The 26,028-nt window shown below is 62.1% G+C and overlaps 1 protein-coding gene across 1 annotated transcript in view; it reads right to left on the reverse strand.

The window, feature by feature from the left end:
* Positions 1 to 26,028, reverse strand: part of RASA3 (RAS p21 protein activator 3) — an 88,757-nt gene that overhangs the window by 9,894 nt on the left and 52,835 nt on the right. The window contains exons 4-20 of the mRNA XM_059995896.1: positions 22,027 to 22,121; positions 15,559 to 15,635; positions 12,281 to 12,361; positions 11,983 to 12,055; positions 11,323 to 11,399; positions 10,475 to 10,579; positions 9,317 to 9,473; positions 8,873 to 9,021; positions 8,219 to 8,333; positions 7,452 to 7,526; positions 6,734 to 6,857; positions 6,301 to 6,407; positions 5,432 to 5,509; positions 4,000 to 4,077; positions 3,468 to 3,541; positions 2,562 to 2,668; positions 2,125 to 2,207 (exon numbers count right to left, since the gene is read on the reverse strand). Coding sequence (XP_059851879.1) covers positions 2,125 to 2,207; positions 2,562 to 2,668; positions 3,468 to 3,541; positions 4,000 to 4,077; positions 5,432 to 5,509; positions 6,301 to 6,407; positions 6,734 to 6,857; positions 7,452 to 7,526; positions 8,219 to 8,333; positions 8,873 to 9,021; positions 9,317 to 9,473; positions 10,475 to 10,579; positions 11,323 to 11,399; positions 11,983 to 12,055; positions 12,281 to 12,361; positions 15,559 to 15,635; positions 22,027 to 22,121 — 1,655 coding nt within the window. The remainder of the gene's footprint in view (positions 1 to 2,124; positions 2,208 to 2,561; positions 2,669 to 3,467; positions 3,542 to 3,999; positions 4,078 to 5,431; positions 5,510 to 6,300; positions 6,408 to 6,733; positions 6,858 to 7,451; positions 7,527 to 8,218; positions 8,334 to 8,872; positions 9,022 to 9,316; positions 9,474 to 10,474; positions 10,580 to 11,322; positions 11,400 to 11,982; positions 12,056 to 12,280; positions 12,362 to 15,558; positions 15,636 to 22,026; positions 22,122 to 26,028) is intronic.

The following is a 26,028-nucleotide window of genomic DNA, read 5'->3' on the forward strand; positions in this document are numbered from 1 at the left end:
AGGGAGACCCCGGCCGGTGGGGCCATCCCTCCAACCACTGCAGCCTCAGGACAGGAGGGAGAGCCACAGAGAAGAGGTGCCCAGTCTGGGACGCTGGGGAGCTGCCCGCACTCCTGAGGGAGGCTCCGCCCACGGCCCCTGGGCGTGGCGCCCATGCCGCCAGTCACCCTCGGCGCCGGCCACAGGCTGGGGTCTCTTTAAAGCTGGAAGACTAGGGAAGAATTTGGAGGATTTGAAGTTTTAACTCTTAGTTATTATTTACAGCCCCACCTTCCTTCAAAAAAGACCGCGTGTGACTCATACAAAATATATCTAACGAAACTGAAAAATATAAAAAATATTTAGAAACTTAGGAGCAGAGAAAGAGAAATGGGAACAGACTTGGGAGAAACAGGACCTAAGTGCGCAGATTTTCTAATGAAAACAGACAACCCAGAAAAGCCCTCAGATCGGGCTACGGGCTGGTGGCCTGGGGAGGTGGGACGCAAGGCCATCGCCCCCCAGTGGCCGCGCGAGGCTGCAGGGGACTTCCCCACGAGAGCACCCCTTGGAGAGCAGAGTCGTCCTGGCACCCGGTGGGAACCCCGTGCTCCCCCTCGGAGGGGACAGGAGGGGACACGGCGGTGATGGCGGGGGATGGGCAGGAGTGTTTTCTCCTCCCCAGCGTTCGGAGGTGCTCGGCGACGAGAACTCAGGCACCGTCCCCCCAGCCCCCCTCCACCATGGTGCCCACAGTGTCGGGAAGTGAACGCAAAGCGGGGGTTCCCCAAGCTGTCTGCAAGCACCTGGATGGTCAGCAGAGGCGGACCTCATGGGAGGGTCCCCCAGAGCCTCCGCCCGAAGTCTGGCTTCGAAATGACCAGTGGCAGCTGCTCACTCCTGCCGGTCAGGCCATGCGTGGGCTCCTGCAGACGCGGACACCTCCGTGGGGCCCGACGGCATGGACGGCATGTACCCGGAGGGGGGAGCTACAGGGGCAGCAAAAACCGTGCCATTCCCACGGCCAGATCCGGGCCACGTGAGCACCCACGTGGTCTCACCAATGAGGGGCTCCGGCCTGAATGAAACGGGGCCCTGCGGGGCCGCACAGCCCAAAACACACCAGGGAGAGAGAAAGGCCCTCGGCAGAAGGAAGCGACAGGATGCAGCAAAGGGACAAGAGAAGCAAAAAGCGTGAGGCCGAGCAAGACGGGGCAGAGCTGATGCGTCCAGTGGGGCCACGTGTCCCCGACCGACCCCGGCCACGGGCTGCCAGCCGACCCCGGGCCACATGTCCCCGACCGACCCCTGGCCATGGGCCCCCAGCTGACCCCGGGCCACATGTCCCTGACTCACCCTGGGCCACATGTCCCCGACTGACCCCAGGCCACAGGTCCCCGACCGACCCCGGGCCACGAGTCCCCAACAGACCCCGGGCCATGGGTCCCTGATACAAGTCACCAGCACTTGTGCCACATCCGAGGGAGTCCCTACAAAACACATCACCTGAAGCTGCCACACTGACCCCCGACACACCCAAACCAAGGGCCGCCTCCAAACACTGGCCTTTCTGCTTCAGAAATGCCGAGGCCACAGAACACAGAGAAAGGCTGAGCCATGTCCCGGATTAAGGAGACAGCAGAGAACCAAGTACCGGTGTTGGCCTGGGACACACAACGGCTTAGAGAATGTCACTGGGCAGCTGGGCGGCGGTTTAGCAGTGACGCTGCGCGCGGGTTGGGTGTCCTGATGCTGGCTGCAGAGTTACATAAAGGATGTCCTTGTTTTTAAGAAACACACTGAAGATACACATGCTTCAGAAGCCATACGCACATGTACACGGAGAGAGACGGGAGGAGGTCGGGGGCTCAGCCAGCCGACAGGACAAGTGCAGACGAGCAACTGCTCGCGGTGAGGGGCTCGCGGTGAGGGGCTGCAGCCCTCGCTCTATGTTTGGAGCTTGTAGACGCAAGACTCAATCTAAACCGAAAGTCTTAGAGAAACCCCGCGGGTCCTGCCAACCCAGTGGGCAGGGTCGGGCTCTCGGCCCCGCGGCAGCGCCTCGCGGCTGCCAGCTCACAAGGGTCTGGGAGCAGGTGCGGGACGCGGACGGCGGTGAGGTCGAGGGGATGGGGTGGCACTCACGTTCTTCATCTTGAAGGACTCCTCTTCCAGAGGCTCCACCGCCAGGATATTCTCGATGGGGATGCTGTAGAGAGGCGGGTCCCCTGTGGCAGAGTGTGCCCGTGAGCCGCCAGGAGGGGCCGGTCTCCCCTCGAAGGCAGGTGACGCCGGCCTCACGCGCTCACCCCCCACAGGACCCGGGTCCCTGAGAAGCCAACCCCACGTTTCCATGGGGACATCCTGTGATCTAGATCAGAGCCACCCACGCAGGACAAGAGCGTCCACCCCGAGACCCTGCTCTCCACGATGCCCAGGCCGCCCTCTCGGTGCCCGCCTCCCGGGTAAGGACCCGCCCACCCCAGAAAAGCGACCGGTACCGCCACGGGGGCTGAGGCAAGGCTCTGGTCCCTCGGAATACAATATGTGAGAACAAATAAAAAGCGCACTGTTCTTGGTACCTTTGCTTTTCTGGTAGGTAAATTCATGGTTTGTCAGGCGAAACCATCTCTTCTTAAAATTCTTCATCCCAAAGCGTTTTCGCCCTTGTGCTCTCTTAATCATGAACCTGTCGTGAACGGCACAGGCTGGTGGGTGAGCGGCTTAGGGCGGGGTGCATGTCCCCCCTGCCCGCCAGCTCCGGCAGCCCAAAGTCACAAAGTCAAAGCCTGCAGAATCACAACAGGTCGCCGCTGCCGTACCTGTGGTACTCGAAGCAGACTGTGGGATTTCAGTATCTCATAATTTTATTTCCAAGGGACAGGATTTAAAAATCAAAAGGCAAAGGTCTCTACTTCGGAAAAGTTTAGCTCCTGTGCTGGTGTCAACTTCAAGTTACAAGCTGGTGATGACCACGGGTCTATCTGAGCTCCAGCAAAGGGCACCCCCCTCACCCCCACCCTGAAAACATGGGCAAGAGATGCTCCCACAGTGCCGGCGGCAGGCTCCCAGCCCGCAGGTGTGCTCTGGGAGCAAAGACGGGAGGCGAGAGGCAGCTGCTCTCCGCTGCGTCCTGTATTCTGAGCCCCTGACGGGGGGCACTTCTGAGCGAGGGGCTGATGGAGGGCAGGGGGGCCTTGGACTCGGGTGAGGGGGCCACCCGGGCAGAAGCCTCTGATTATCTGGGGGCTGTTCAGTCTCCCCCGCCTTCAAACTCCACTCCCAGATGGGCATTCCTCCACTCGCAGCCTCAGCAGAGAACAGGCACAGGACTGAAGACACGCCGTGGCGCAGCCCTGGGGCATCTCTCCCAGACGGACCAAGGCCCCAGACGGGTCTGGATGCCCTCTGGCCCCGCGGGCAGGGATGCCTGCTTGGCGCTGAGCCAGCCTGGGAGCCCCACCCTGCCTCTCTCCCGCCAGCCCTACCCTTCCTTAAGCAGGATGGGCTGCTGCACACTCTTGGGGTCTCTTCTCCCGGAGGACGAGATCAAATCTAAGAACTGAAGTGGAAAGAAACCGGATGGTTAAAAGGCGAACCTTCGTAGGAACAGTGCCTGGGTGCCCTGCATCTCCTTCTGGAACCAGAGGAGAGAGGAGACTCTGAGAAGCAAGTTGTCGGGCGAGGGTCCCTCTGAGAGGACCATGGGGTCTTGACTCTGTTGAGACTGAGCCGCTTCCAGCCCTAGCTGAATCCCGGCCCCTCCCGGGAAGGGCTGGCCGCACCCACAGCTGTTACTGCTCCTGAGAGGCCGCCAGGCCTCAGGTAACACCTGGAGGTCCACCTGCTCCCCTCGTGGAGCTGGAAGCCATCGCGGCTCCCCTCCCTGGCCCCCGCCCCGGGTTTTGCCCCCACGGGGCCTCCCCGCTCAGTTCAACCACCCACGACCGTCCGGATCCCTCCCACCGAGTCAGCCGCCTCTGCTGCCGCGAGTCTGCGTTCATCGACGCCGATGCTTACATTTTTCACTGCATCAGCGTACTTCTGCTCGTTGAAAAATTCATAGAATGCAGCCATGTAGGATTCCTTAAAGCTGGCCTAAAATGAAACAGGTCACTTAATGGAGGCCTAAGGTCTCCCGGCCCGAACCTGAAAGATCTGGAGTGCGGCCACGGGCGCTGAACAGCAAAACACGCAGGGGTGGATGCTGTCCGGGTGCCGAGTACCCCGGCCCCAGTCGCAGGGAGGGGCCCCAGCCGCAGGGCGGATTCCACGCAAGCCGTGTTCAAAACGCGAACCGCACGGGGTCCTTGGTGAGATCTTCGTCATGCACGACTCAACAGCTTTTGCGGGCGCGTGGCTCCCAGACGCGGTTGCTGGGACGGGAGGGGTCCTCACCTCCAGGAGCTGGGGCAGCGGCAAGAGGGACCCGGGGGGACCTGTGTCCGCATGACGGCACTTTGCTACCCTGGGTGTGAAAACGAGCGAGTCTGTGCAGACCTCAGCCCAGCAGGTGCCTGTTTATCTGGGCTTCCAGCCGACAAACGCTGGGGCTGACGGATGGAGGAGAGCGTTGGCCCACGGCTTTGTGTCCCTCGGATTCAGAGAAAGCCGAACGTTTGCCCTGCAGGGGGCTGCTTGTCTGCAGTGCTGAGAGCCTGGGTCACTCCGCCCCACAAAGAACAGAATGGGGAGAGCTGGGGTGATCCTGTAGGTCATGGCTCAACCCTTTCCAGACAGAGCCTGACAGGCCCGTCCCTGAGGAACAGGCCACGTCACCGCCTGTGTGCGGGGAACCCAGAGCCCACACTGCTGCTGCTGTCACGGGGTGGACCCCCGGGGCCCTGGCACGTCGTCAGTCTCCAGGACGCCCCCGTGAAGGGGAGACGCAGATTTGTCACCAAATGGGGTAAAATGAGCTCAGACCCAGGGAAGGAGGGGCTCTCGCTGGCCCCACGTAGACGAGCCCTCGGTCACCAGGCAGCACCCCGACTTCCTTAAGGTGCTCAGGCCGAGGACGCCCGGCTGTGTGGCAGGGCTACGCAGTCCCTAGAGCCAAGGGGACATGGTTTGTGGATCCAGACATGGCAGCGGGAGTGTTAGCTGCCCACGGGGGACGCACAGGGGACGGTCACTGACCACAGGGGACATCACCGCCCACAGGGGATGGTCATCGCCCACAGGGGACGGTCACCGCCCACAGGGGATGGTCACTGCCCACAGGGGACGCCTCCGCCCACAGGGGACAGTCATCGCCCACGGGGGACAGTCATCGCCCACAGGGGACGGTCACCACCCACAGGGGACGGTCACCGCCCACGGGGGACGCCTCCACGCGGTGAGGCCCCCCCCCCCCCACGGCCCGCGGGGACTCTGGGCAATGCCTGTTCCTCGTCCTACTACTCCTTCCTCCTCCTTCATGTTGAAAAGAGAACTCAAGTCAGTGACTCACGGACTTGGACTTGGACAGGCTGCCGAGAGTCTGAATGGTCTTTGAGACAAGCGTCAGCGTCCTCGATGTCTGCGGGTCCTGCCGGAGACGGGAAGGGGACGGTCTCACAGTTGAGTCGTGAATGAGCCCAGAACCGCCGCCGACAGAACGAACGACACCCCTAACAGCTGCACGGAGCGAGCGTCGTCCGTGAGTGAGCAGGTGAACCGCTGGCGCTGGAGTCGGAGGTCCCTGTGGGCCCTCCAACCCAGGTGGCTGCGAGCTGCTGACATGCGGGCTCTCGGGCCACCCCTGACCCCAGACCCCACGTTTCCAGCAAAGGAGCGGATCCCCCTGGCGACCCTGGGCCTGAGTCTCCGGGGAACCCAGCCTGGGGGCCTCTCACCCTCCACACGGTTCGCAGGCTTAATTTAAAACCAGCAAAACCAGGAATGGGCCCATCACCCTGGGCTTTCCGCCTGGCACTGTGGCCCCCTGGCACTCTCTCTGCAAGGGCTCGGGCCTCGGGCCTTTTCACGGTGGGAGCTCAGAAATCATCTGCGGACCACATGGCCTGAATGATGACTGATATCCACGCTCCGTCCTCCTGTGTGTGGGCAGTGGGTAACGTCATAACAAAAGCCCAGAGGAAGCCCTGGGCCCACACCATCCAGCGGTTTTAACAACACAACTTTGATTAGAACGTCTTGAAACCTTCCTGAGACAAAGACGTAAGGGCATGTGCACGTCCACAACCCAGCCACCACCTGGGGCTACCTCTGCACCTCCCCGGCTCGGCTCACGGGAGCTGCCCCGGCCACCTGCTGGCCCAGGGGGCCGGACGGTCAGGAGGTCCGGTTGACTAGTTTCCGGGACAGGGGCTCACTTACCGTGTGGTGGGGTGTGAGCTGGAAGAGGTTGGGGGACAGGATGGCTGGAGCAAAGAACCTCAGGAAGATGAAGCTGCTGACGGCCGTGTACCTCACGTCCAGGTCATCTGTGGCCAGGACACAGAGACAGGACTCACCGGGGCTGCTGGAGCCGCAGGGAATAACCGGGGGCAGGAAGAAACTGGGAACCACTGGGACAGAGCTCGGCTGTGGCCTCCGGGTGGGGCTGGGGCCCAACTCACACAGGGGCGAGTGCAGACAGGAGCCAGGGGCCCTGCCCGCCGTGCAGCCCCCATGCTGGTGCCTGACGCTGCCCACTGGCTACGGGGTCAGAACCCTCGCTACGGGGCCCTGAGCGTCCGTCTCTGCCTGGAGGCCTCCGTCCGGTGAGGGGTGCGGGTGTCCCCACGGTGTGGGCGCCACGAGCACTCGCCTTGGAAGCGCTTGGCGGCCGCTTCTCGCAGGGAGAAGAAGATGTCACACATGACGGTGGGGCAGCTCAGCCCCGACGTGGTGATGACGCTGAAGACGCGGTCCACGTACTGCCGTAGGTTCTCCTGCAAGGGGGGGGCTCAGCCGTCTGCTCCAGACTCCCCTGGGCTGCCGTGCCCCGCGGCCGCCAGGAGGGGCAAGGGCGAGGCTGGGGTCCCAGAGCAGCAAAGACAGACTTCCCGCCGTGGGCCAGGAGCAGCACGCTGCAATCACAGTGACCCACGCAACCAGCCAGGGGCGCGGGTGGAGGGAGCACGCTGTGTGCCCACATCGACCGGCAGCCTAGAGGCCGTGCCCGCGGCGACGTGGCCTCCCGAGCGCCAGGACCGGGCTCTGCTCTTTAGAGGCAAAGACTTGGCGGAAAGATGGAAACAGGGACTTGGCTGTTTTAAAAACTGGGGCAGAGCTCCAGGAGCAGCCACAGGTGGCCCAGGCTGGGGAGCCGCGTTTGCTGAGCTGAGGGAGACGCCCCCAACCATGGAGGCTCCCGGGTATGGGTGGCGGGAGGCGCAGGCCGGGCACAGAGCAGGGGAGGTGGTGGCTGGCGCCGGGGGCGGGGGGGGGTGGTCCCCCGAGGCCGCTGCAGCTCAGGCGCCTGCCACCGCCCACCATCCGGGGGTCGCAGCGTCCAAGGCGCTGGAGGGCGAGCCGGGCCTCACCGTGTTGCTCTCCAGGCTCTCACCGTCCTTCAGCCTCACGGGGTCGATCTCACAGGACTTGTGACTCTGGCAGATCTGCGGAGAGCGTTGGAGACACGCAGTGCGTGAGCCGAACCTGGAGCCCAGGTGGGCGGGGTCACGGCGGGCGAGGCGGGCCTGGGCCAGGAGGGGCAGCTTGAGGCCTGGCCTAGGCGGGGCGGTCCTTCTCGAGACTGCAGCGCGGCGGCTGACACGGGATGAGGCTTCACCAGCTTATTAACGTTTTACCTCAAAGTGCTCTCAGGGTTTGGCTCACAGATCAAACCAGAATCTACTCTCAATTCCCTCAAAGGACCGCAAGGACCGCAAAGGACCTGCTTTTTGGTGAAACTGTTCTGGGGGAAACACCCCCTCCCAGGAAGGTGTCAGTAAGAGATGGAGGGTCACTCCTCCCAGGGTGTCTGACCGGGGCAGGGGTTTGGGGTGGGGGGACAGCAGCAGGGCTGTCTCTCTGGCCTCGTGGATTCGGGGGAGGAGGCGTCCTCGGAAGAACCAGTTTTTCTCTTGCGTGTCATTCTGTCTTAGCGGAATGATGGACTTGCTTAAGTATTTTTCTAATTTGAGAAAACAAGGAAGCTTCTGGGATGCTCAGAAGGTCCCCTTGGGAAGCCGGAGAGAAGCTGACATGGAAGCCACAGTTCTGGGCTTAGGCGGGGCCCGGGGCTGCGGGCTCTGTGTCACCTGCCCTTCCCTCGGGACTCTCTGGCCCGCCAGCAGCGCCCCCTCACCTCCTCTATGGTGGGCTTCAGGGTGACGTGCAGGTAGTGCATCCCCGCCAGCTTCATCGTCTCGTCGATGCACTTGGACGTTAGCGAGTTTCCTCGGAAGATGGTATTGGGATCCCTGGAAAACAGTGTCGGATAGGGAGGCATCCAGGGGGCAGGGAGGCCACCTGACCGAAGCCTCGCAGTGGGGCCTGAGCCCTGGGCCTGCCTGCCGTGTAACAAACCCACCGCGGCCACCGCCGGGTCCCCAGGGCGCAGCAGCCGTGCGCCCCCCACCCTGCGCTTTGAGGGCCTCCTCCGCTCCTCAGGGCCTGGGGTCAGCACGGGAGGCGAGGCCCAACGACACCTCCAGCAGGGCACGCTCTGGATCCTTCTGAGCCAACGGTCCCAGGGAGCCACTCCCAGCAGAACCCACCTCCCCGGAAGGCCCGCGGGCCCAGCCTCAGGAACGGAGCCGCCCCCGAGGCACCCGGTGCCCCGCTCACCGCTCCGTGCCACGTGCCTCCCAGTTCCCAGGAGAAAAGGCGCATTTTTAGAAGCGCAAGTGTGTCTCTGAAGGAACCCTGACCGTGTGGCTTCCTCTGGCTGCCCGGACCCCCGTCCAGCCCCTGAACAGGCCGGACCCCCGGAGGGTCTCGGGGCGCGCTTGGCACTCACTGGGTCCTCTGGACCTCGGCACTGGCGATGGCACTGATGAAGGGCACCACCCGGCCGTAGTGCAGGAAGAGCCGCACCAGCGGGACGGCCGCCTCCTGCTTCTCCCTGCAGACCTCGCCCAGGATGTGGGCCGCAGACGCTGAGACGGGCTGGGGAGACAGGGCATGAAGGAGGCGAGCCCCAGGCCCAGCCCCCCACTTTGCGTGCGCCCGGCGGGTCTGCGCCTCCCCCCCGCACCCCCACACAGCACCGGGGCCAGTGAGCAGAGGGCCATGACCCTGGGGTCACTGTCAGACAGAGCGCCAGGCGTGGGCCATGCCGGGTCCTGTGGCTCTCGCTGCGGGGGACGTGAGGGCTCCCTTCCCCAGCAGAGGGAGGCCCAGATGGTCCCAAACACACGGCAGGCCCAAGGTGGGGGCTATGGTGCGCGAGCCACGCGGGTACCTCCACGTCCGCCGACCGCAGAAGCAGGTCCCGCAGGGGGCTGTAGTAGTCGGAGGAGAAGACGTGGTCTTCCGTGTAAACCACGTTCAAGCGCAGCGACCCCAGGTCTTCCGGCTTCAGGCTCTTACTGCCGTTGTCCCGGGGCTGAAGGAAGTACCTGGTGCAGGACACACAGACAAACGAGGCAGTCTGAGGCAGCAGCTCCCCCAGGGACCCCGCTTGGGTGGTCCTCCCGTCGCAGGCAAGGGGACTCGGGAGATTCTGCAGGACACCCTGCTTAAGTCCCTCTGCCTCAGTGGCCCCAACCTGACACCCCCGCAGGGTCCCTGCACCTGGGGGGTCCCCCATCTGACACCCCCGCAGGGTCCCTGCACCTGGGGGGTCCCCCACATTGTGTACTTCGCGCTGGTCACACTGAGCCACAGACTCAGACGCTGGGGTGGGGAGGCGGGAGGGTGGGGGGAACAGGTAGGACAGGGGAGGGGGTCACGAGCAGTTTAGGAAACTGCGGTGAAATAATTTACCCCTGAAGACTGACACCCGACAGCGGCCAGCCCTGAGCAGAGCCCGGGTGGAATCACCCTAAGTGCACGCCGGGGGCTGGGCTTGTGCTGCAGGGCGGGCGGCCCCGGGCACACAGGCACCCAGCGGTCCTCCTGACGGAGGCGCAGCCGGCTGCTCTGAGCACACGTGCCGGGCGGCGCACTGCGGGCTGAGGCACTGGCCACTGGGGCCGCCCGGCACAGCCCCGTCACGAGGCCAGGCTGCTGGCTGAGCAGGGTCGCCTGGGGCACTGAATCGAGAATTCCAGTTTCCCCAGGGCACAACCCAAATTTTACCCACCCGGGTCTGCAGGCGTTCAGGGCTCTGCTGTGTGGCGTGGGGTGCGGGCACCTGCCCCGCCCAAGCGTCTGCTGCGGGGCCGTGGGGAGTGAAGCCAGCCTGGGGCCGGAGCGGCCGAGACTGGCACTTGCTCCCTGTCACGCGATGTGACCTGGAAGCCCTGGTGAAAGGGAACCGGGCGCCCTGGAGACCAGGGAGGGAGACGGGGCGCAGGACGGTGGTCTCCGGGACACGCGAGGGCTTTGAGTGCGGCGGGCACGGCTGGCACGGCCCCCTTCCGTGCGGAGGCCGCTGCGGGGCCCCGGGTGCCCTCACCAGGCCTCGTGGGGGCTGGACTGCCGCAGCACCTTTAGCGGGACCCTCAGCTCCCCCAGAAACTCGTCCCCAAACTTCAGGTTGCTGGCGTTCCAGAGGTCCACCCTAGAAAACAGCAGTTATGCGGGGTCTCTTACCTGGCGGCGAGGAGGGGCGGGGTCCCTGCGCCCCCGAGCTCTCCCCAGAGAACCCGGGGCAGGACGGGACGGGGCATGAAGGCCACGCTGAGCACAGCTGGAGCATGAGGTTGGGCAGTTCAGGCCCTTGGAGGGACAAGCCCGCCTGCCCGGAGCCCCACCCCCATGCCTGTCACTGCTCGAGGCCGGGCTTGCGGGAGGGACCCGATTCTGCCCCCTCTGAGCTTCCGAACCTCAGGCGCCTCGGGAAACCCTGACCCACAGGAAAGCGGATTTTAAGTGATGTCAAATCCGGAGAATCCCTAGGGTTCTCGTGAGCAGGGCCCATCGGACCTAATGCGGTCACCCCAGCCTCAGGCTCATGACCTGTCCCTGACATGGGGGCGGTGCTGCGGCCAGCGCGGCAAGAGGGCTGGTGAGTCCCCCAGCGGACGCTGCGACCTGGCACAGCGAGGCCCCCCGCAGCAGCGGGACCGCGAGCCAGGCCGGGCCTTGCACACGCAGAGGGGCTCGGAGCCTCCGCCCTTCAAGCCGGCGGAAGATACTGCAAAGCGAACACACGCCACCTTTGCCCTTTCGCCACCACCCAACATCCTCGCGTTAAAATAATCCAGAAAACGGAAGTTCCTTTCCATCCACTCCCCAATGTTGGAGGAAGTCAGGCCGCCCCGCCGAGCCGGAGCCTCGACCCCGAGCGCCTCCCGCGCTCACCGGATTTCCAGCTTGTCCACGTCCTCGTCCTCGAAGTCGAAGTGGGACTTGCGGTTGTAGCTGCAGGGCCTGGTCACCTGGGGGCCGGAGGGAGAGCGTCAGGCCTCTGCTGCCCCTGGCTGCCCGTTCTCCCTGCACTGGGAGCCAGGCCCCCTCGCGCTCATCTGTGCCGGCCCTTGCGGGGCGAGAACGGCCACCTGCGCGTCACCGGGGCCGCGGCCCCCACGCCGCCGTCCTGCTGGTGGTTCGCGTTCTGAGGGGCAGCCGGGGGCTCTCATCTGCATGCACTTCCCCTTCTGCCTTAAGACCCTCACTACTTCCGGTGAAACAAGCCTCCCTCCACTGCTCAGGGAAGACTGGGTGGGGCGGGCAAAACGCAAGAAACCCCAAACCAAACCAACCAAACAAAAAATCAACGTCTTGATAATCTGGCAAGTATTAATCTGTCAGCATTCAACTCAAAACCGGGTCATGCTGGAAGCAACAAACAGCCTTTCTGCCCAGGGAAGGAAGGACAGTTCCTAGGAATTCGAGCTGCAGGGCAGGAGGGGGTCTTCACGTGGGGGGACAGCACCCCAGAACTCTCAGAAGCGACTGGTCTTTGTGCCAAAGACCCTGGGGTGTGCGCTTCAACTGCATTTGTGCCACTGAAACACCAACCTCAAAGTAAAACACTTCGTCAAACTGGGGGTTGTTTGTCTTCTTTTTCACTTTTGTCTTCTTTGCTTCCGACCTGTAATCGAGGGGGAAAGATCGGGGTGGAAAACAAACACTGTTGACGCCGAATCTCTCCTCTGCGGCTGGGCTACCCAGCACGCACGTCACGTGGCCTACGGGCGTGTCTGTTTGTCTCTAACCCCAGATGGTATGCAAATCAGGGCCCTTTACTGAGCCAAAGATACCCCACGGGGGGGGGGGATCCGACCTCACCCTCCCCCCCAGCCGAGGCTGTACTTGCCTGCACGGTCCCGCCAGCGTCACCGTGGCGTAGGGGTCACACTGCCCATTCACGATGGGGAGGCCCTGGCACTCGAGGATGCTGAGGAAAGAAGTGGGAGGTCAGGAGGGGACCCAAGGCCAGCGGGCCATCTCTCGAGGCCACCCTGGGGTCCGGGAGGGCAGCTGTCTCAACAGCTCTCAGGCCAAAAGCTCTGAGTCCCTGCAAAGTGCTTCCCAGGGGCTCCCGTCTAATAAACAGAGATGGACGCGCTGGTCAGCAGTCATGAGACATCTGGAGGCAGGAGAAGGTGTGCGTGCAACCAGGGAAAAGGGAAAAGCAGCCCGGCTGCGGAGGACACGTTGCTGGTGTCGACTGCAAAAAAACGCACAACAAATAATGTTGAGACTTGTTTTATTTGGTGGACTTTCTGAGGATTCAAGCCCGGGACGCAGCCTCTCAGAAGGCTCGGAGGGACTCCGCTGAAGAGGTCGGGGGGAAGCCAGGATATACAGGAGCTTCTGCAACAAAGACCAGGTAGTCGGAACATCAAAAGATTACAGTTAATGAAAGAAAACCCGACATCTCCAGTTAAGGAATGTAGCGCTTCTCTATGTGCAGTGAGGTACGGGAGTCTGGGCTCACTGGAATCGTTCCTTTGACGTGCACCTCAGCTCTCTGGGGCCGCGTCCTGTGCTTTCCCAGCCGGAGTCCCCTCAGGGGCGCCGTGGAGGCAGCTGCAGTGGCTGCAGGCTTGGGGGCCGCAACACCCTGTCTCCTGATCCCGCAGCTGACATTCTTCGTCCACAGTGGAGATTTCCTGAGCGAAGCCCCTGCCCTCCCTTCCTGGGAGCTCGAGAGAGGTCCGCCCGGCCCGGCCTGCCAGGTAGGAACTGTGGTGAAGTCTGTGTTATCGGTGGGGACCTGAGGGCCTGGCACCCCAGGGGCTTAGAGCCCTAGGCCGGGCGTTGCCTGCAACGCACCTCTCGGGCCGGGAGACCCCGTCTCAGGCTTCACTCTGCCGACCGCCCCGGCGCCTGGCCCCCTTTGGGTTCTGGACCGCAGTTACTCCAGCTCTTGGACCGCCCTCGTCACTCCTGCGCCTGTCACCCTGGGCTGTCGCTGGACAGCTCCTGCTCCTGCTTCGGCTGGACACTGGGCGCTGTGAACTTCACGTCGCTGGTGCCCGGATTCTGGGCTCATCCGTGCCGTCAGTGGTCGGGGTCTCTTGTCTGGAGAGCAATTCTCGTCTGCGGCTCTGTCCGGGAGGCGTCAGCAGCCTTGTTCGGGGACAGCGCGGCCCGACCGCCCGGTGTGGCCCCTGGAGTCCGTGCTGAGGGTCGGAGTGAGTGCAGGCGCTCCACTGGGCTGGTGGAAACTCGAATGACCCCCAGCTCTATGGCCCCGTCGCCCCTTTGCCCCCTCGCCTGCCCGGCCCTGAGGGACTCCACCTTGCTCGTTGGCGCAGGTCTGGGGAGTGCCACGAGGTCCCCTCCCCTGCAGAACGTGCCCACGGTGGCCTTGACGCCCCAGCTCCCATTGCCTAACCCGCCTTGGGCCCTGCTGGGGACGCCCTGCTGGCCATGTCGCCGATGCACCTCCAGGACGAAAGCTGGCCTGCGGCGACCTTGTTTGTTTCCCCACTTGGGGGCCAATCGCCCTCCGCCCGCACGGCTGGCTCACACGGCGTCGGCTCCTTAGTCCTTTGTGGCGGGAGAGGGGTGAGGCCCCCTGTCCCGTCCTGGCCGGAAGCAGAGCCCTAACCCACACTCGGATGCGAGGATCTGCGTGCCCTGCCTCCTCGCTCACTCCTGCACGCCAGCTGGCCCGGGCGGCTGCCGCCCCTTGGGAGCCTGGTGGTCCTGACGCGTTACGGGGCCTCTTCTCTCGGGCCGAGGGCCCGTCTCCTCCGTTCCTGCTCCCTGGAGTGTGGGGCCCCTTCTCTCTCCATTTCTCCACCACTGTGTTCCGCCCCGCTACACAGGCTGGCCCTCAGGGACTTTAGTGAATCTTTTCAACTCTTTCTCCTTTCACTCTTCTTTCTGGAGTTTCTGCACTTCTCTCCCTGCTATAACCTGGTCTTGGGTCATCTTCCTCCCTCTGTGAACTAACTCGTCACTAAACAAGTATCTTCAGGCACATTTCCAGGGACAGGCACAGAACCCTGAGCCAGCCGAGAGCTTGTACAACGGGCTGACACCCTGAGAAGCCCCCGGGGGCTCGGGGTCCTGGCAGCCAGAGGGACAGTGGTGGGTCACGCATGGGAGGAACACACAGGGCGACCCGTCGGGTGGGCAGGTGGGAGGAGGTCTCAGGACAAGACCGACTCGCCCTCAGTTGGGGGGCTGCTGCCTCTGGGGCTGGAAGCATGAGAAGGGGCTCACTCGTCCCCTCCCTGCACCAAAGCCCAGAGTTCAAGGCAAATGCATTTTTATCACATTCAGCTGTTGATCAGGAAGGTTGGGACAGTGGTGCATTTTGGATCCGCAGAGATAACGGTTTTCCCGGCAGCAGCTCAGACAGGGGGAGCAGTTCTTCCCGCAGCTGGCGTCTTGGGGAAGCGCTGCCAGATGAAGGGCAGCAGCCGCCCGTCAACGTCACTGCCACTCCTCACAGACCACCGTGAGGAAGGCGCTAACCAACACGCTGACTGGCCCCAATTGCAGTTACACATCCCGGAGAAAAAGAAAAACTGACACGCTGACACCTGGATGCAAAACGCACAACAGGAAAACAGGGGTCATGGGCACATCGCACCCTCCTCCCTCAGACGTCACTTCACCAGCTGCACAACCTGGGGGTCACGGCTCAGCTGTACAACCTGGGGGTCACGGCTCAGCTGTACAATCTGGGGGTCACGGCTGCTTGCATCACATCCGACCAGAGCCTATTTCACTGGAAAAGGTATGTTCACACCCCAGGCATTTGTCTACGCCGATCCCATACACACACGTGCACACTCACGCCTGCACACACTCACACGTGCACACTCAGCAAGCGTACAGGGTAGCAGGAGCCCCGATTTCGGGGTCGAGGTCTGAGGTCAGGCCCCAGCTCGGCCCCCATCTCACCGTTTCCACAACCCCAACCTCTTTGCCTAAACGTCGCCCTGAGTAACTGGTTATTTGCAAAAGCCAAACGCGTCACCTCCAGGGTGAGCAAGGATGTTAAGACAGTCGTCTGGGGAATGCCCAAGTCTGGGACTCCTGAGTCATTTGTTTATAAAGCATGGGCCGCCCCGCACCCTGGGGTTAGACAGCCCTGGGCAGACAGGCCGTGGCGGCCGTCCCGCGTCTTACCGCGTGGCTAGCTTGTGGCAGACGACACCCGAGTCGGTGATGACCTCACTCAGCCTCAGCGCCAGGTGGACCTTGCCCTGAAAGTGACAATGACAGGGGGTCACGGGGGGCCACAAGCGGCGGGAGCTCTTGGGCTCCGATCACAGGCTGGTGACACGTGACCCTGCGTGGCATCCACACGTGTCCAGCCGCCCGGCTCAGATCCCAGAGAGTTAAAGAAGCTTCCAGCCCATCGGGCACGACGCTGACAGCAGGCACTGTTTCAGAAGAAAGAAAAGGAAAAGGTACTGGAGGGAGCAGTGTCCCAAATGGGCCTGACTGTCTGCTCTGGGCTGTGTTCACTCATGGCGCGCAGGCCCCGGGCAGGCGTGGGCAGCTCTGCCCAGGCGTCTCAGTGCTTCTGCGTCTGCGACAGGCAGGGTCGGAGGCCAGGAACCTCAGCCCCGCTCTTTAGGAAGGAAGCGGACGCTCACGCGCGCTCTGGGAAGAGGGGCAGAGCAGCTGGGGTAATGGAGCAGCTGCGGCTGTGCTTCCACCCGTCTGGCTGTGCAAAGGGCGCCGGCTGAGGACGGCGAGTGGGCGGGGCGGACATGGCCAGGGCATCATGAGGGCCACGAGGAGCAGCGGGGAGACGAGCTCCCGAAAAGTCCACCAGGAAGATGCATGATGCGCGTGTTTCCGTGAGCGAGCGTTCGGTTAAACTAAACTGACTTTCCTTAGACACGGAGGTGAACTGGATCCATTGTCTCTAAGGTCCTTTCCAGTTGAAACCCCCGGACCCTGCAGCCTGGGAAGAGCCTGTGAGGGCCGCCACGTCTCAGGAGAGCCCAGGACGCGGTGGGGACGGCTCACCAGCTGGGGGGTCGGTGTGGGGCGCTCAGCCCCGACAGTCGCCCACTGCAGCGCGGGACCCCGAGCCCACGCGGGAGCATCCGGCGCTCCGGGCCGTTGGCACGGGGCGTGTGCAGACCTGGCCAGCAGCTCCTGGGCCCGGGATCCTTGCTGCTCCTTCCGCCCCAGGGAAGCCCGCTCCAACCGCGGCCAGACCTTCCCACCTGCTGCTTCTAAGCTTGACCGGAGCCACCAGAGAAGTGTTTCGACAAAATGCCGGCAGCACCGATTGTGAGAAAGGGCGAGGCTGGACCCGGACACGCAGCCTGAGGATGGGGGCGTGGGGAGCACCCCCAGCTAGAGCCCCGCCGCCAGACAAGAGAAAATAAACAAGAAACCAGGGTCTGGCCATGAGAAGGGTCAAGGGCGATACCTCCATCACCCCAGGCCCTCTTGTCTCCTACACACCTCTCGGGCCCCGCACTGGCAGGTGACACGAGCTCCCCATGATAGCGTCTCCCACTCAGAGCAAACCAGCTCCGGGATCGCGAGCTTGGAAGCGAGCAGGTGCCCCGGGCCGCAGCAGCGTGGTGGTGGGGGGGGGGGCGCCGGCCTCACGCACCAGACACCTCGCCTACGACACTGACACGGGCTCCCGACAACACGGACGCCGCCCTGTGGGAGCCCAGGCCGCGGGCGGCGCTCACGGCCGCACACGCGTCCAGGCCCCCCGGCCGCGGGCAGGGCTAGGTGCCGCCTTCCCGGCCTTGCCCTCACCTGCGGGCAGGCAACCCGCGACAAGTCCAGCGAGGTGGGACGAGCCCGCAGGCGTCACAGCCGCGCGGCCCGGGTGACACCAGCATCCCGACCCGGAGTCACGTCTGTATCTGCGGAGGCTCCGACAGGTCCCGCCCCTCGCGGGGACGCACTCGCCTAGAGCAGCAGCTCTTCCCACAGCGGCTCGGGGCGTCCGCCCGAGCGCCCTTCACCCGCCAGGCGCGGACACAGGGTCCACGGCACACCGCAACCCTCGCACGCGGCAGGCTGGTCCGACAGCGAATCCTTGAGGCCGGTAACTGGGGTGGCAGTGGCGGGGGGTGGGTGGCCTCCCTGTGCGGGTGGAAGAAACAAAGTCCCCAAAGGCCAGTGGCGCATCCTGAGCGACCCCACCCTCAGCACTGTCCCCCAGCGGGCACCGCCGTCCTTACAATCGAACAAGAAAGACTGACGGCCTGGAAACCAGCCCCGCAGGAAGCTCAGCTGTCACTGGTGGCCCGGTCAGCCTGCTGTCCTTTGTCGCACCCCAGGTGCACGGGCGCCCGCTCTGAGGCCGACGGTGGGCCACGGCCCCTCAGACCGACGCACCCCCAGTGGGGGACGGGCGCGGGCTGTGACCGTTGGCGCTCCTCTCCTGGGGCAGCGCGTCCTCCAGGAGGGGCAGTGCTGTCAGCCGACTCGTGCTGTTACAGTTCGGGGGCTTTGGGGGAGGGGGGTATGAGGTAAATAAAACACAAACACACACATCTCGGAGAGAAACCCCTGCAGAACCACCCAGGATCTGCAGCTCGGAAGTTCACACCCATCCTCACTGCACAAACAATCCCACCGCAAACACCAACGCCCGGGGTGGTGCGGGCCACACCCTGCACAGGGCAGGCAGGAAGTGTGGTTTCCCAGGCTCGGCCTCTGCAGGGCACGCGACCTTCCATGGACGCACAGCTACACACACAACTTCCCCTCCGCTTGTTCTGACCCCAGCGGGAGCCCTCTCCCCAGGGAGGCGGTCACAGGCCCACCTGGCAGGCTGAGGGCAGAGGTGGCCATGCCTCCCATAGGGGCTGGAACCCCGGAGGGGGGTCCAGCTGAATCGTGCTCGTTAACAATTAGCCCAGGCAGGACGTGCTGAGACTTGGCCGGAGTTCTCGCATTAACGTTGGTGTATGAGATGAGAAGAGAAACCTTAGGACAGAGCACTGAGAATGCTGACTTCATAGTCGTTCCCAGTCTCATTTAAGGAGAGTAAGGATAAGAAGTTGTTTAAAAAAACAGCTGGGACTGAACAGCATCACCCACCCTCACGGAACATCCACTGGGATCGACCGACCTGGCCTTAAACACGTCAGCAAGTCTAGGAAAATAAAAATTACATCACAGCTGCTCTCAGACCACAGTGGAAATTAAACTAGAACTCAGTGACAGAGAGATAGCTAGAAAACCCCCAAATGCGTGGAGGTTACAGAACACACTTCCAAGTAACAAGCAGGCCACAGAAGAAGTTCCAGGAGAAACTGAAAAATACTTTGAATTCATTTCTTTTCATAAGTGAAAATGAAATAAAACATCAAAATTTGTGACATGCAGCAAAAGCAATGCTTAGAGGGAAATTTAAAGCAGTGAATGCATATATTGGGAAAGACGAAAGGCAAAAATCAATAATGTAAGTTTCTAACCTTAGGAAGCTAGAAAAAGAAGAGCAAATTAAATCCAAAGTGAGCAGGAAAGAAATAATAAAAGCTAGAGCAGAAATCAATGAAAATGGAAACTGGAAATCAATACAGAAAATAAACAAACCAAATCTGCTTTCTTGAAAAGATCAATAAAATTGGTAAAGTTCTAGCTAAGAAAAAACAGAAATGAAAGCAGGGCCGTCACTCCTGGCTGCAGAAAACCAGCAGTGGTTCCGACAGGGGATCCGAAACGTCACCCACCTGTCGGCCAGGGGGGCCCAGAGCCCAAGGTGGACCCCACTGTAAGCCGGGGGCTTCAGCGAATATAAGGTGTCAGCCATAGCAAATGCACCCAGGACGCTAGCAATGGTTGGGGGAGGAGTACACGGGGTTCTTCATACACTCCCCTCAACTGTTCTGCAGAGATAAAACTGCTCGAAAAATAAAGTTTATTAATTACGAGAGAAAAGCACTGGTGTTTCCTGTGCAATTTTCTCAGGAAGGCGTCGGTCCCTGGTCTGCAGGGCCCGTGGCTGCAGGCAGGGGCCCAGCAGCACACAAGCCATCACTGCCCCGTCCTCATTCTGCACAGGGCCTGCGAGGCCGGGCGGAGGTCCGCGCAGAGCAAACGCAGGCGCAGGCGACTGAGTGCTGGACCTGCAGCCCCGCTGGAGCTGAGAGCATCGGGAAGGGGCAGGGACGCGAGGGCGACCAAGGGAAGCAGCCACGTCCTCGAGGGGAGGCGCGGGCCACCCCATCCTCTCCTTCTGACACCCCCGAACCTTAGAAAGACTCGGGTCCTCGCAGGTGTATGGCTGCAGGCGCTGACTGTTGGGGAGATCCTCAGACAGGACGGCAGACACACAGAGGACGTTCCCAGGGCGTCCACTACGAGGCCAAAGTTACTGCCCTGTCGCTAAAGGTGCAAGAGGAGGCCACGGGCTGGGGGGCTGCGGCTCTGCTGGGGCAGCCCCCCTGCCTCTGCCTTTTCGGAACATGTGCTCCAAGAACAAGTTTCACAGAAGCCGCTCAATGCAGAGCTCGCGGCTGCTGGCGTCCTTGGAGGATCGGCAGGGGCCCTCGTGGACGTGAGCGTGCATCTGGCCACCCTGCCTGGCGCGGACCACGGGTAGGGCCGTCCCTGCCGACTGCCTCATCCAGAAGGTGCCCGGCCGGGGACGGGGAAGGAGCAGAGCGACGGGTCCTTTTTAATGAGGTGACTGAGCAGAGGCCTTTACAAGCATCAGCTCCAGAGGGAAGCCAGATGTCCCTTCACGCCTCTCTTCCCCCAATGCCATGACTTGCTGGTCTCTCGTGGGCCCTGGCTTTGTGACATTCCCTTTCTGCTGTCTTTGTGAATCGCTGAGCAGATAGCTGGAGAAACCGTATGTGTCCCCTGACCTTCGTGGCTGCAGGTGTGTAACTGCCCCTTTAAAGGCTGCTGCCCTGGCACCTGACAGGTCCCCTCTGGTGCCTGGAACTCAGCGGCCGCCACCGCCCAGTCCCGCTTCCGTGGAATCACCAGTGGGTCGGGACCCATGTCACGGGGACCATCAGGGAATGGCCCGGACGTCCTCAGGCTGCAGGTGGACACACGCGTCACGTTCCCAAGGCTGCGGTGACCCAGCGGCTCTGGATCTGGACAGTGGTGGTTACACAGCCACACGCGTGAAACGCACCCATGGGGACATGCAGGCACACGCGGGGCTGGTGAGACCTGAATGGAGTCGGGGACCCTGTACCAGTTACGCGGATGTCACTGTGCGGGACCCGGGAAGGGACGTGGCCCTGCTCCTATTTTCAGTCTTTGAGTGTAAACAGCAGAACACACGGCTTGCTAACCATCACTCCCTGTGCAGGGTTTCCTGTGGCTTCCTATGACTCTGTAACCATTTCAAAATTAAAAGTTGGTTTTTTTTTTTTTTTAAAGGCAAGAAAAAGGAAAAGCTACACTTGCCAACAAAACAGAACTTAAATCTGGGCTCATCGCGGCCACAGGCAGAATCTCTCAAGAACGACGGCGATGGAGGCAGGCGGGGCCCAGGCGTAAAGCACACACGGCACAGGGGGCCGGAAACTTCTTCCTAAGGAGGCGATTTCCTGAGCAGCAGTGGCCGCCGTCCTCCTGGATCTGGGGCTCCGTGACTAGTTCTGAGCAGCCCCCCAATTTCCACAGCACGTGTGGGCCCCTCGGTCGGAATTAACTGAGCGTGAAGCACCCTTACGATGCCCCTTGGGCTGGGCTTCTCAAGGCGTCCCTCTGGCTGCCTCTTTGTCGCAGTTTGAGCATCGGCCCCGGCGGCCACCAGGGGCCTCGGCAGTGGACACCCTGAGCCGCCGGTGTGCAGTTCCAAGCCCGGCCAAGGCCCCGGGTCCACGAGGAGGCGTGCTGACGCTGGGCCGGGAGCCCGGGGAAGGCCTCGCGAGGTGCCCACTTGGGGATTTTGTCTGCGACACCTGCTGTTTGACCCTGCTGTTCACAAAACCCCGCTTTACAGGGGAGGAAACCGAGGCTCAGAGAGCACCAGAGCCACACACTCTACTGAGCTCAGAGCAGGCCTGGCTCGGCGCTGGCCCCGGAATTCCAGGCATAGCCCGGGCTCGGGGACGGGCTTGACCGGAAACTCGTGCCAGGGTCACCAGAGAAGAGAAGATGCAGGCGGCCCCCCCGACGGGCGTCTCCTGGACCCTGGGCATGGGGAGCGGGCCAGCTGGGGGAGAAACCCCCAGTCCCGGGGTGGGGGCACCTTGCACCGGTCAAGGGGTCACTTCCAGTTAACACATCGCCAGGGCGCTGGGCGAGCCCCAGGGACGCTCAGGCCAGGGGACGTCATCACTCCGGTCACTCCCTTCAGCTCCAGCCCCGCCTTGCTGAGGGCAGGGAGCCCGGAACACACATGGGCACCTCCAGTGGGCAAGGCCCACAGCCTTACGTCTTCTCACCTATTCTCTCTTTACCTTCAGTTACGCGTTGCATTCTTTCGCGTGTTACATTTTTTAAGCTGCACGACTAAGTCCGACAGTAACCGATGGAACCAACCTAATGCCTAAGCCCAGGAGGACAGATGCAGGGGACAGCTTGCTACGCCTCACTCCCTCTGAAGACCAGAGTCCAGCGTCTATGTCTCTAGCCACAATCAGGCCTCCTCCGCCAAGGCCCCCATGTCCCACGGGCTCCGCAAGGCCTCACCTGCACCTCGGAGTCGGCGTCCACGTGCTGCAGCTGGAACCATGTGTCCCGGTTGTGGTACTTCTGCAGGTCTTCCTTCCGGATGGCCACCTTCCCTGGAAGATCAATGCAGAGGAGACCAGTCACGAGGGCACCAACCCACCCACCCAGCAGGGCTGGGAGCAGTCTCCACTACCTCTGCCAGTCACTCCAGATGGGAAATCCAGAACAGATCATCGGGAAAGAGACGACGCAGTAAGAGCAACAGATGCCACTTTGCATCTCGGAGGTGCCACGTCCACCCTGAGCAGGGCCCGTCCCGAGGTCACTGCCACGGTGTCCACAGCCTGGGCGTGGACGGGAGCCTCTCCCCGCCACCCAGGCTGCGGGAGATGAGGGCACCTGGCGCAGACCCTACAGATCAGGGAGCGGCTACGCCAGGTGCACTGCTCAGGGCCCGGAGGGCGGCGTGTGGGATGGGGTGAGGCAGCAGGCGCCCCGGGCAGCCACGTCCCGGCCATCCCCTGCCCCGATGCCCGAGCTGCAGAGCGAGGCAGGGCGGCGTCTGCCGGGAGGGCTTTGCTGCAGAGTCCCTGGAAGTGCGCGTGCGCCCGTATGAGCTGTGGCTTAGAATTCACGTGCGCGCGTCTAGCTCACAGGCAACGCGCACAGCCGGCTCACACAGAGTGTGCACATGCGTGTGCGTGCACACCTAGCTTACGCAGCATGTGTGCACACGTGTTCCTGTCGGGCCCGTGGAATGAGCCGGGCTGTCGCCTGCTTGGGTCTATGAATCAGTGTCTCTCAAAGTGTAATCACAGGCCACCTGCATCAAAACAGCCGGAGAGTTTCCTGAATGCAAGTTCCCCGGCCCCATCCTGCGTGAGGAAACAATCTCTGGGGTGGGGCCCTGGAATCTTCGTTTTCGCGAGGTCCCCAGGGAACTTCTGTGGGTCCCAAAGTTTAAGGACGTCTGCTCTCAATAGTTTTACATTCCTGACATAGGCTGGGTACTTAGGAGCTAGAATTTCAACGAAAATACACATGTAAACATACGTGTGTGATGTACATCACTGACATAGATTTACAGTATTTAAATATCCATCTACCACCGCCATGCATCGTTCATTCACCTTGTTTATTCCAAAGACGTACGTGGCGGCCAGCAAGCACCCACCCCACCGCTCGGGAGGACGGAGGGCGCCGGGCACTGGCTGTCCTCCTGTCCCCACACCCCGTGGCCTCGGGCCCGGGGACCACGCTGTCCACCAGGATAGGGGAGTCGGGTGCTTGCCCACGTGAGCAACCCTGCGTACACGTGTATATGCATGCAGTTCACACGTACACACACATAATGTCTTACGTACACTGTAAATCACACACGGAAATAGGAACGATAAAGGACAACATAAAAGTAAACATTTTTGAAGTTCAGGTGTTCCTGGCGTACAGCCCAGGACACACTGCCTAACTCGGGATTGCAGTCCAGTTACCAAAGGAGACGTTTTGGGCCCCTGGCGCCGTCTCACCCCGCGTCATCTGCTGCTTGGGACGCTCCCCAGGCCCCTGCGGCCACCCTGCAGAGCCCCGAGCTGGCTGGCCCACCCTGCCCTCACCCAGGACGCAGAGTCCTCTCCGCAAAGGGACTGCTTTCCGTTTCCTGTTTCTTCAAAGACTTGTGCTTCTGAGGAGAAGCACCCGGCGGCCTCACAGCGGGGCCGGACGCCCCAGCTGATCCTGGGGTTGCCCACACATGCTGCCCGCCAGCCCCTTGCACCCTCCCCTCACGTCGCCCTGTAGCAACCCCGGCACGAGACGGCGGGTGCTGGTCACAGATGTGGCAGGCGTCCCGCTCATGGGCTTCGGGCCTCGTCGCTGCAGCTCTGCCCTCTGCTTCTCCTACCACTCCTTCTCCCCAAACGCCCCCGCCCCACGAGGCCCTCCTGTGACGTCACCTCCTCTCCGGCCTCCCCTGGGGCCCGCAGGGCAGCCTCCACTCTGCTCCCAGGGGCTCACACGAGGCCTTGCTGGGGCCCAGCCACCTGCTGGTTGGTAGGCTTAAGGGAAAGGACACTCTGCAGTTGGCTCCTGGGGGAGCTCAGACCATCACCCAACGTACACGCGGCGCGTCTCGAGGTGAGCGAGAGGTGAGGGCGGCTCAGACGTGAGGAGGGGGCGTCGGCCCAGAGGCCCGTGCACGCACCCCACCAGGCAGCCTCCATGGTCCCTTCCAGCGCACGGTGCCCCAGGAGCCTGCACCCCTTGCCTCCTCTGAATGTGCTGGCCCTTTGCTAAGATGCACTGCGGGCCCACGTGTCGCCAGCGCCCAGCTACTCGACGCCGAGGTTCCTCCCGAGACGTGCGTTTGAAAGGCGTTAGAAATGCCTGCTTCTCTCGTTAGCCCATCTTCCGTCTAGTTTTGTAGGGGTCCAGCCGGGGAACCCAGGTGGGTGAGAGAAGGGTCTCGCCCTGCAGTCTTCACGCCTGGTCTCCAGACCCGACAGGCACACCCGCCGGGCACAGACGGGAAACTGGAAATGAAGCAGGGACACGCCGCCCCGAGCACCACGGGCTGAGCGCGGCGGACTCGGGTCTGTTTACTCCCCACCATCACCCGCGGCAGCCCCGTCTCCCTGCCCACTGTCCCCGCAGCACCTCAGCACGCTCACCTCCCACCGTCACACAGCCTCGGGAAAGGCCAGCCCCTCTGTCCACTTGCAAGGTGGGCGCAGCACAGCTGGCTGCAAGGGTCAACACGCTGCCCACATCAACCTCGCTGGCTCAGCTCTGGCCACGCAGACCCGTCTGCGGCCAAGTCCTACCCAGCCATAGGCCTCACAGGGCACCGAGGCCACGGCACGCAGAGTCCGTAGGTGCTGGGCAGGGGCAGAGGACGGAAGACAGAGCGCACAGGCTGCAGAAAGAGGGGCTCACAGGGATTCAGAGAACCGGAGCTACCGGCCACACAGGCCTCTCTCCAGCCAGCATCAAGTCACAAGGACTAACCCCGGCCCGGGCCGGCCCAGCCCAGCCCCTCCCACCGCTCCTGGCCTTGGGGGCACCCCGCCACCTCCAACCACCTGTCACCAGGCAGAGCCCCTGGCTTTCTCTCTGCTTGGCTCCTGCAAAACTCCACCCCCTTCCCTGATGGGAATACAATTTTGAGTCTTGCAGGAATAAAGCCACAAGAAAAAAACATTTCTTGGAACTAAATTGGGCAATAATATTCTACTGAAAAGGGATAAAGAAACTTGCAGACTCCACGATTAGTTCACCTGGATAGGAGGTTACGTTTGAAGTCTGAAATTTTAAGTAACTACAATGTTTTTATGAGCTTTGGCTGGAATAGGAGGAGACACGTATTTAATGCTCATATGACCCCTACAACTTACACATCATCATTATTCTTTATTTCTGGAAGTACTTAATTTTAAACGGGTAATACCAGAACATAGAACAAAGTCTGAAACATTAGAAAGGATATAAAATACAGCCAAGAATAACTTTCTCTCTCCCCTGCTACTAGGGTCCCACCTCAGGGTCACCTCTGTCACCAGCTGCCAGTCTGTCCTTCTAGAGACCGACCACATCAAGAACACATGAACATGCACTCTTTACACGTGAGAGGTAGGTGTTTGCACAGGCTGTCTTGGGGAGCACCTGAGCTGCAGACCACAATTCCCACTTAAACGTGCCTGATGTGTCATAATCCACAGCTGTCCCCATCGATCTGAGTGACATCAGGTCACTATGCCCCCTGGGCCTCACCCTCTGATGAGGACAGAGGTGGTGTGGCAGCCTTTCCGCCACTAAAAGCCCCAGGTATTACTTCCTCTGGTGGGCGCTGTACCTGCCAGGGTCTGTTCAGAAGAGAGAAGCACGTCAGGTAGTTCAAGAGGCAGCATGTGACGTGGGGAACCAGGTACGGTAGGTCAGAGGGTGCGGGAAGGTGGGCAGCCAGGGGTGACCCCTGCAGGGTGGCGACTAAGGAGGGACAGCCGGATGCCCCCCGCTGCCCGGGCC

The sequence above is a fragment of the Delphinus delphis genome, chromosome 18, assembly GCF_949987515.2.
Source record: "Delphinus delphis chromosome 18, mDelDel1.2, whole genome shotgun sequence".
Lineage (NCBI taxonomy): Eukaryota > Metazoa > Chordata > Mammalia > Artiodactyla > Delphinidae > Delphinus > Delphinus delphis.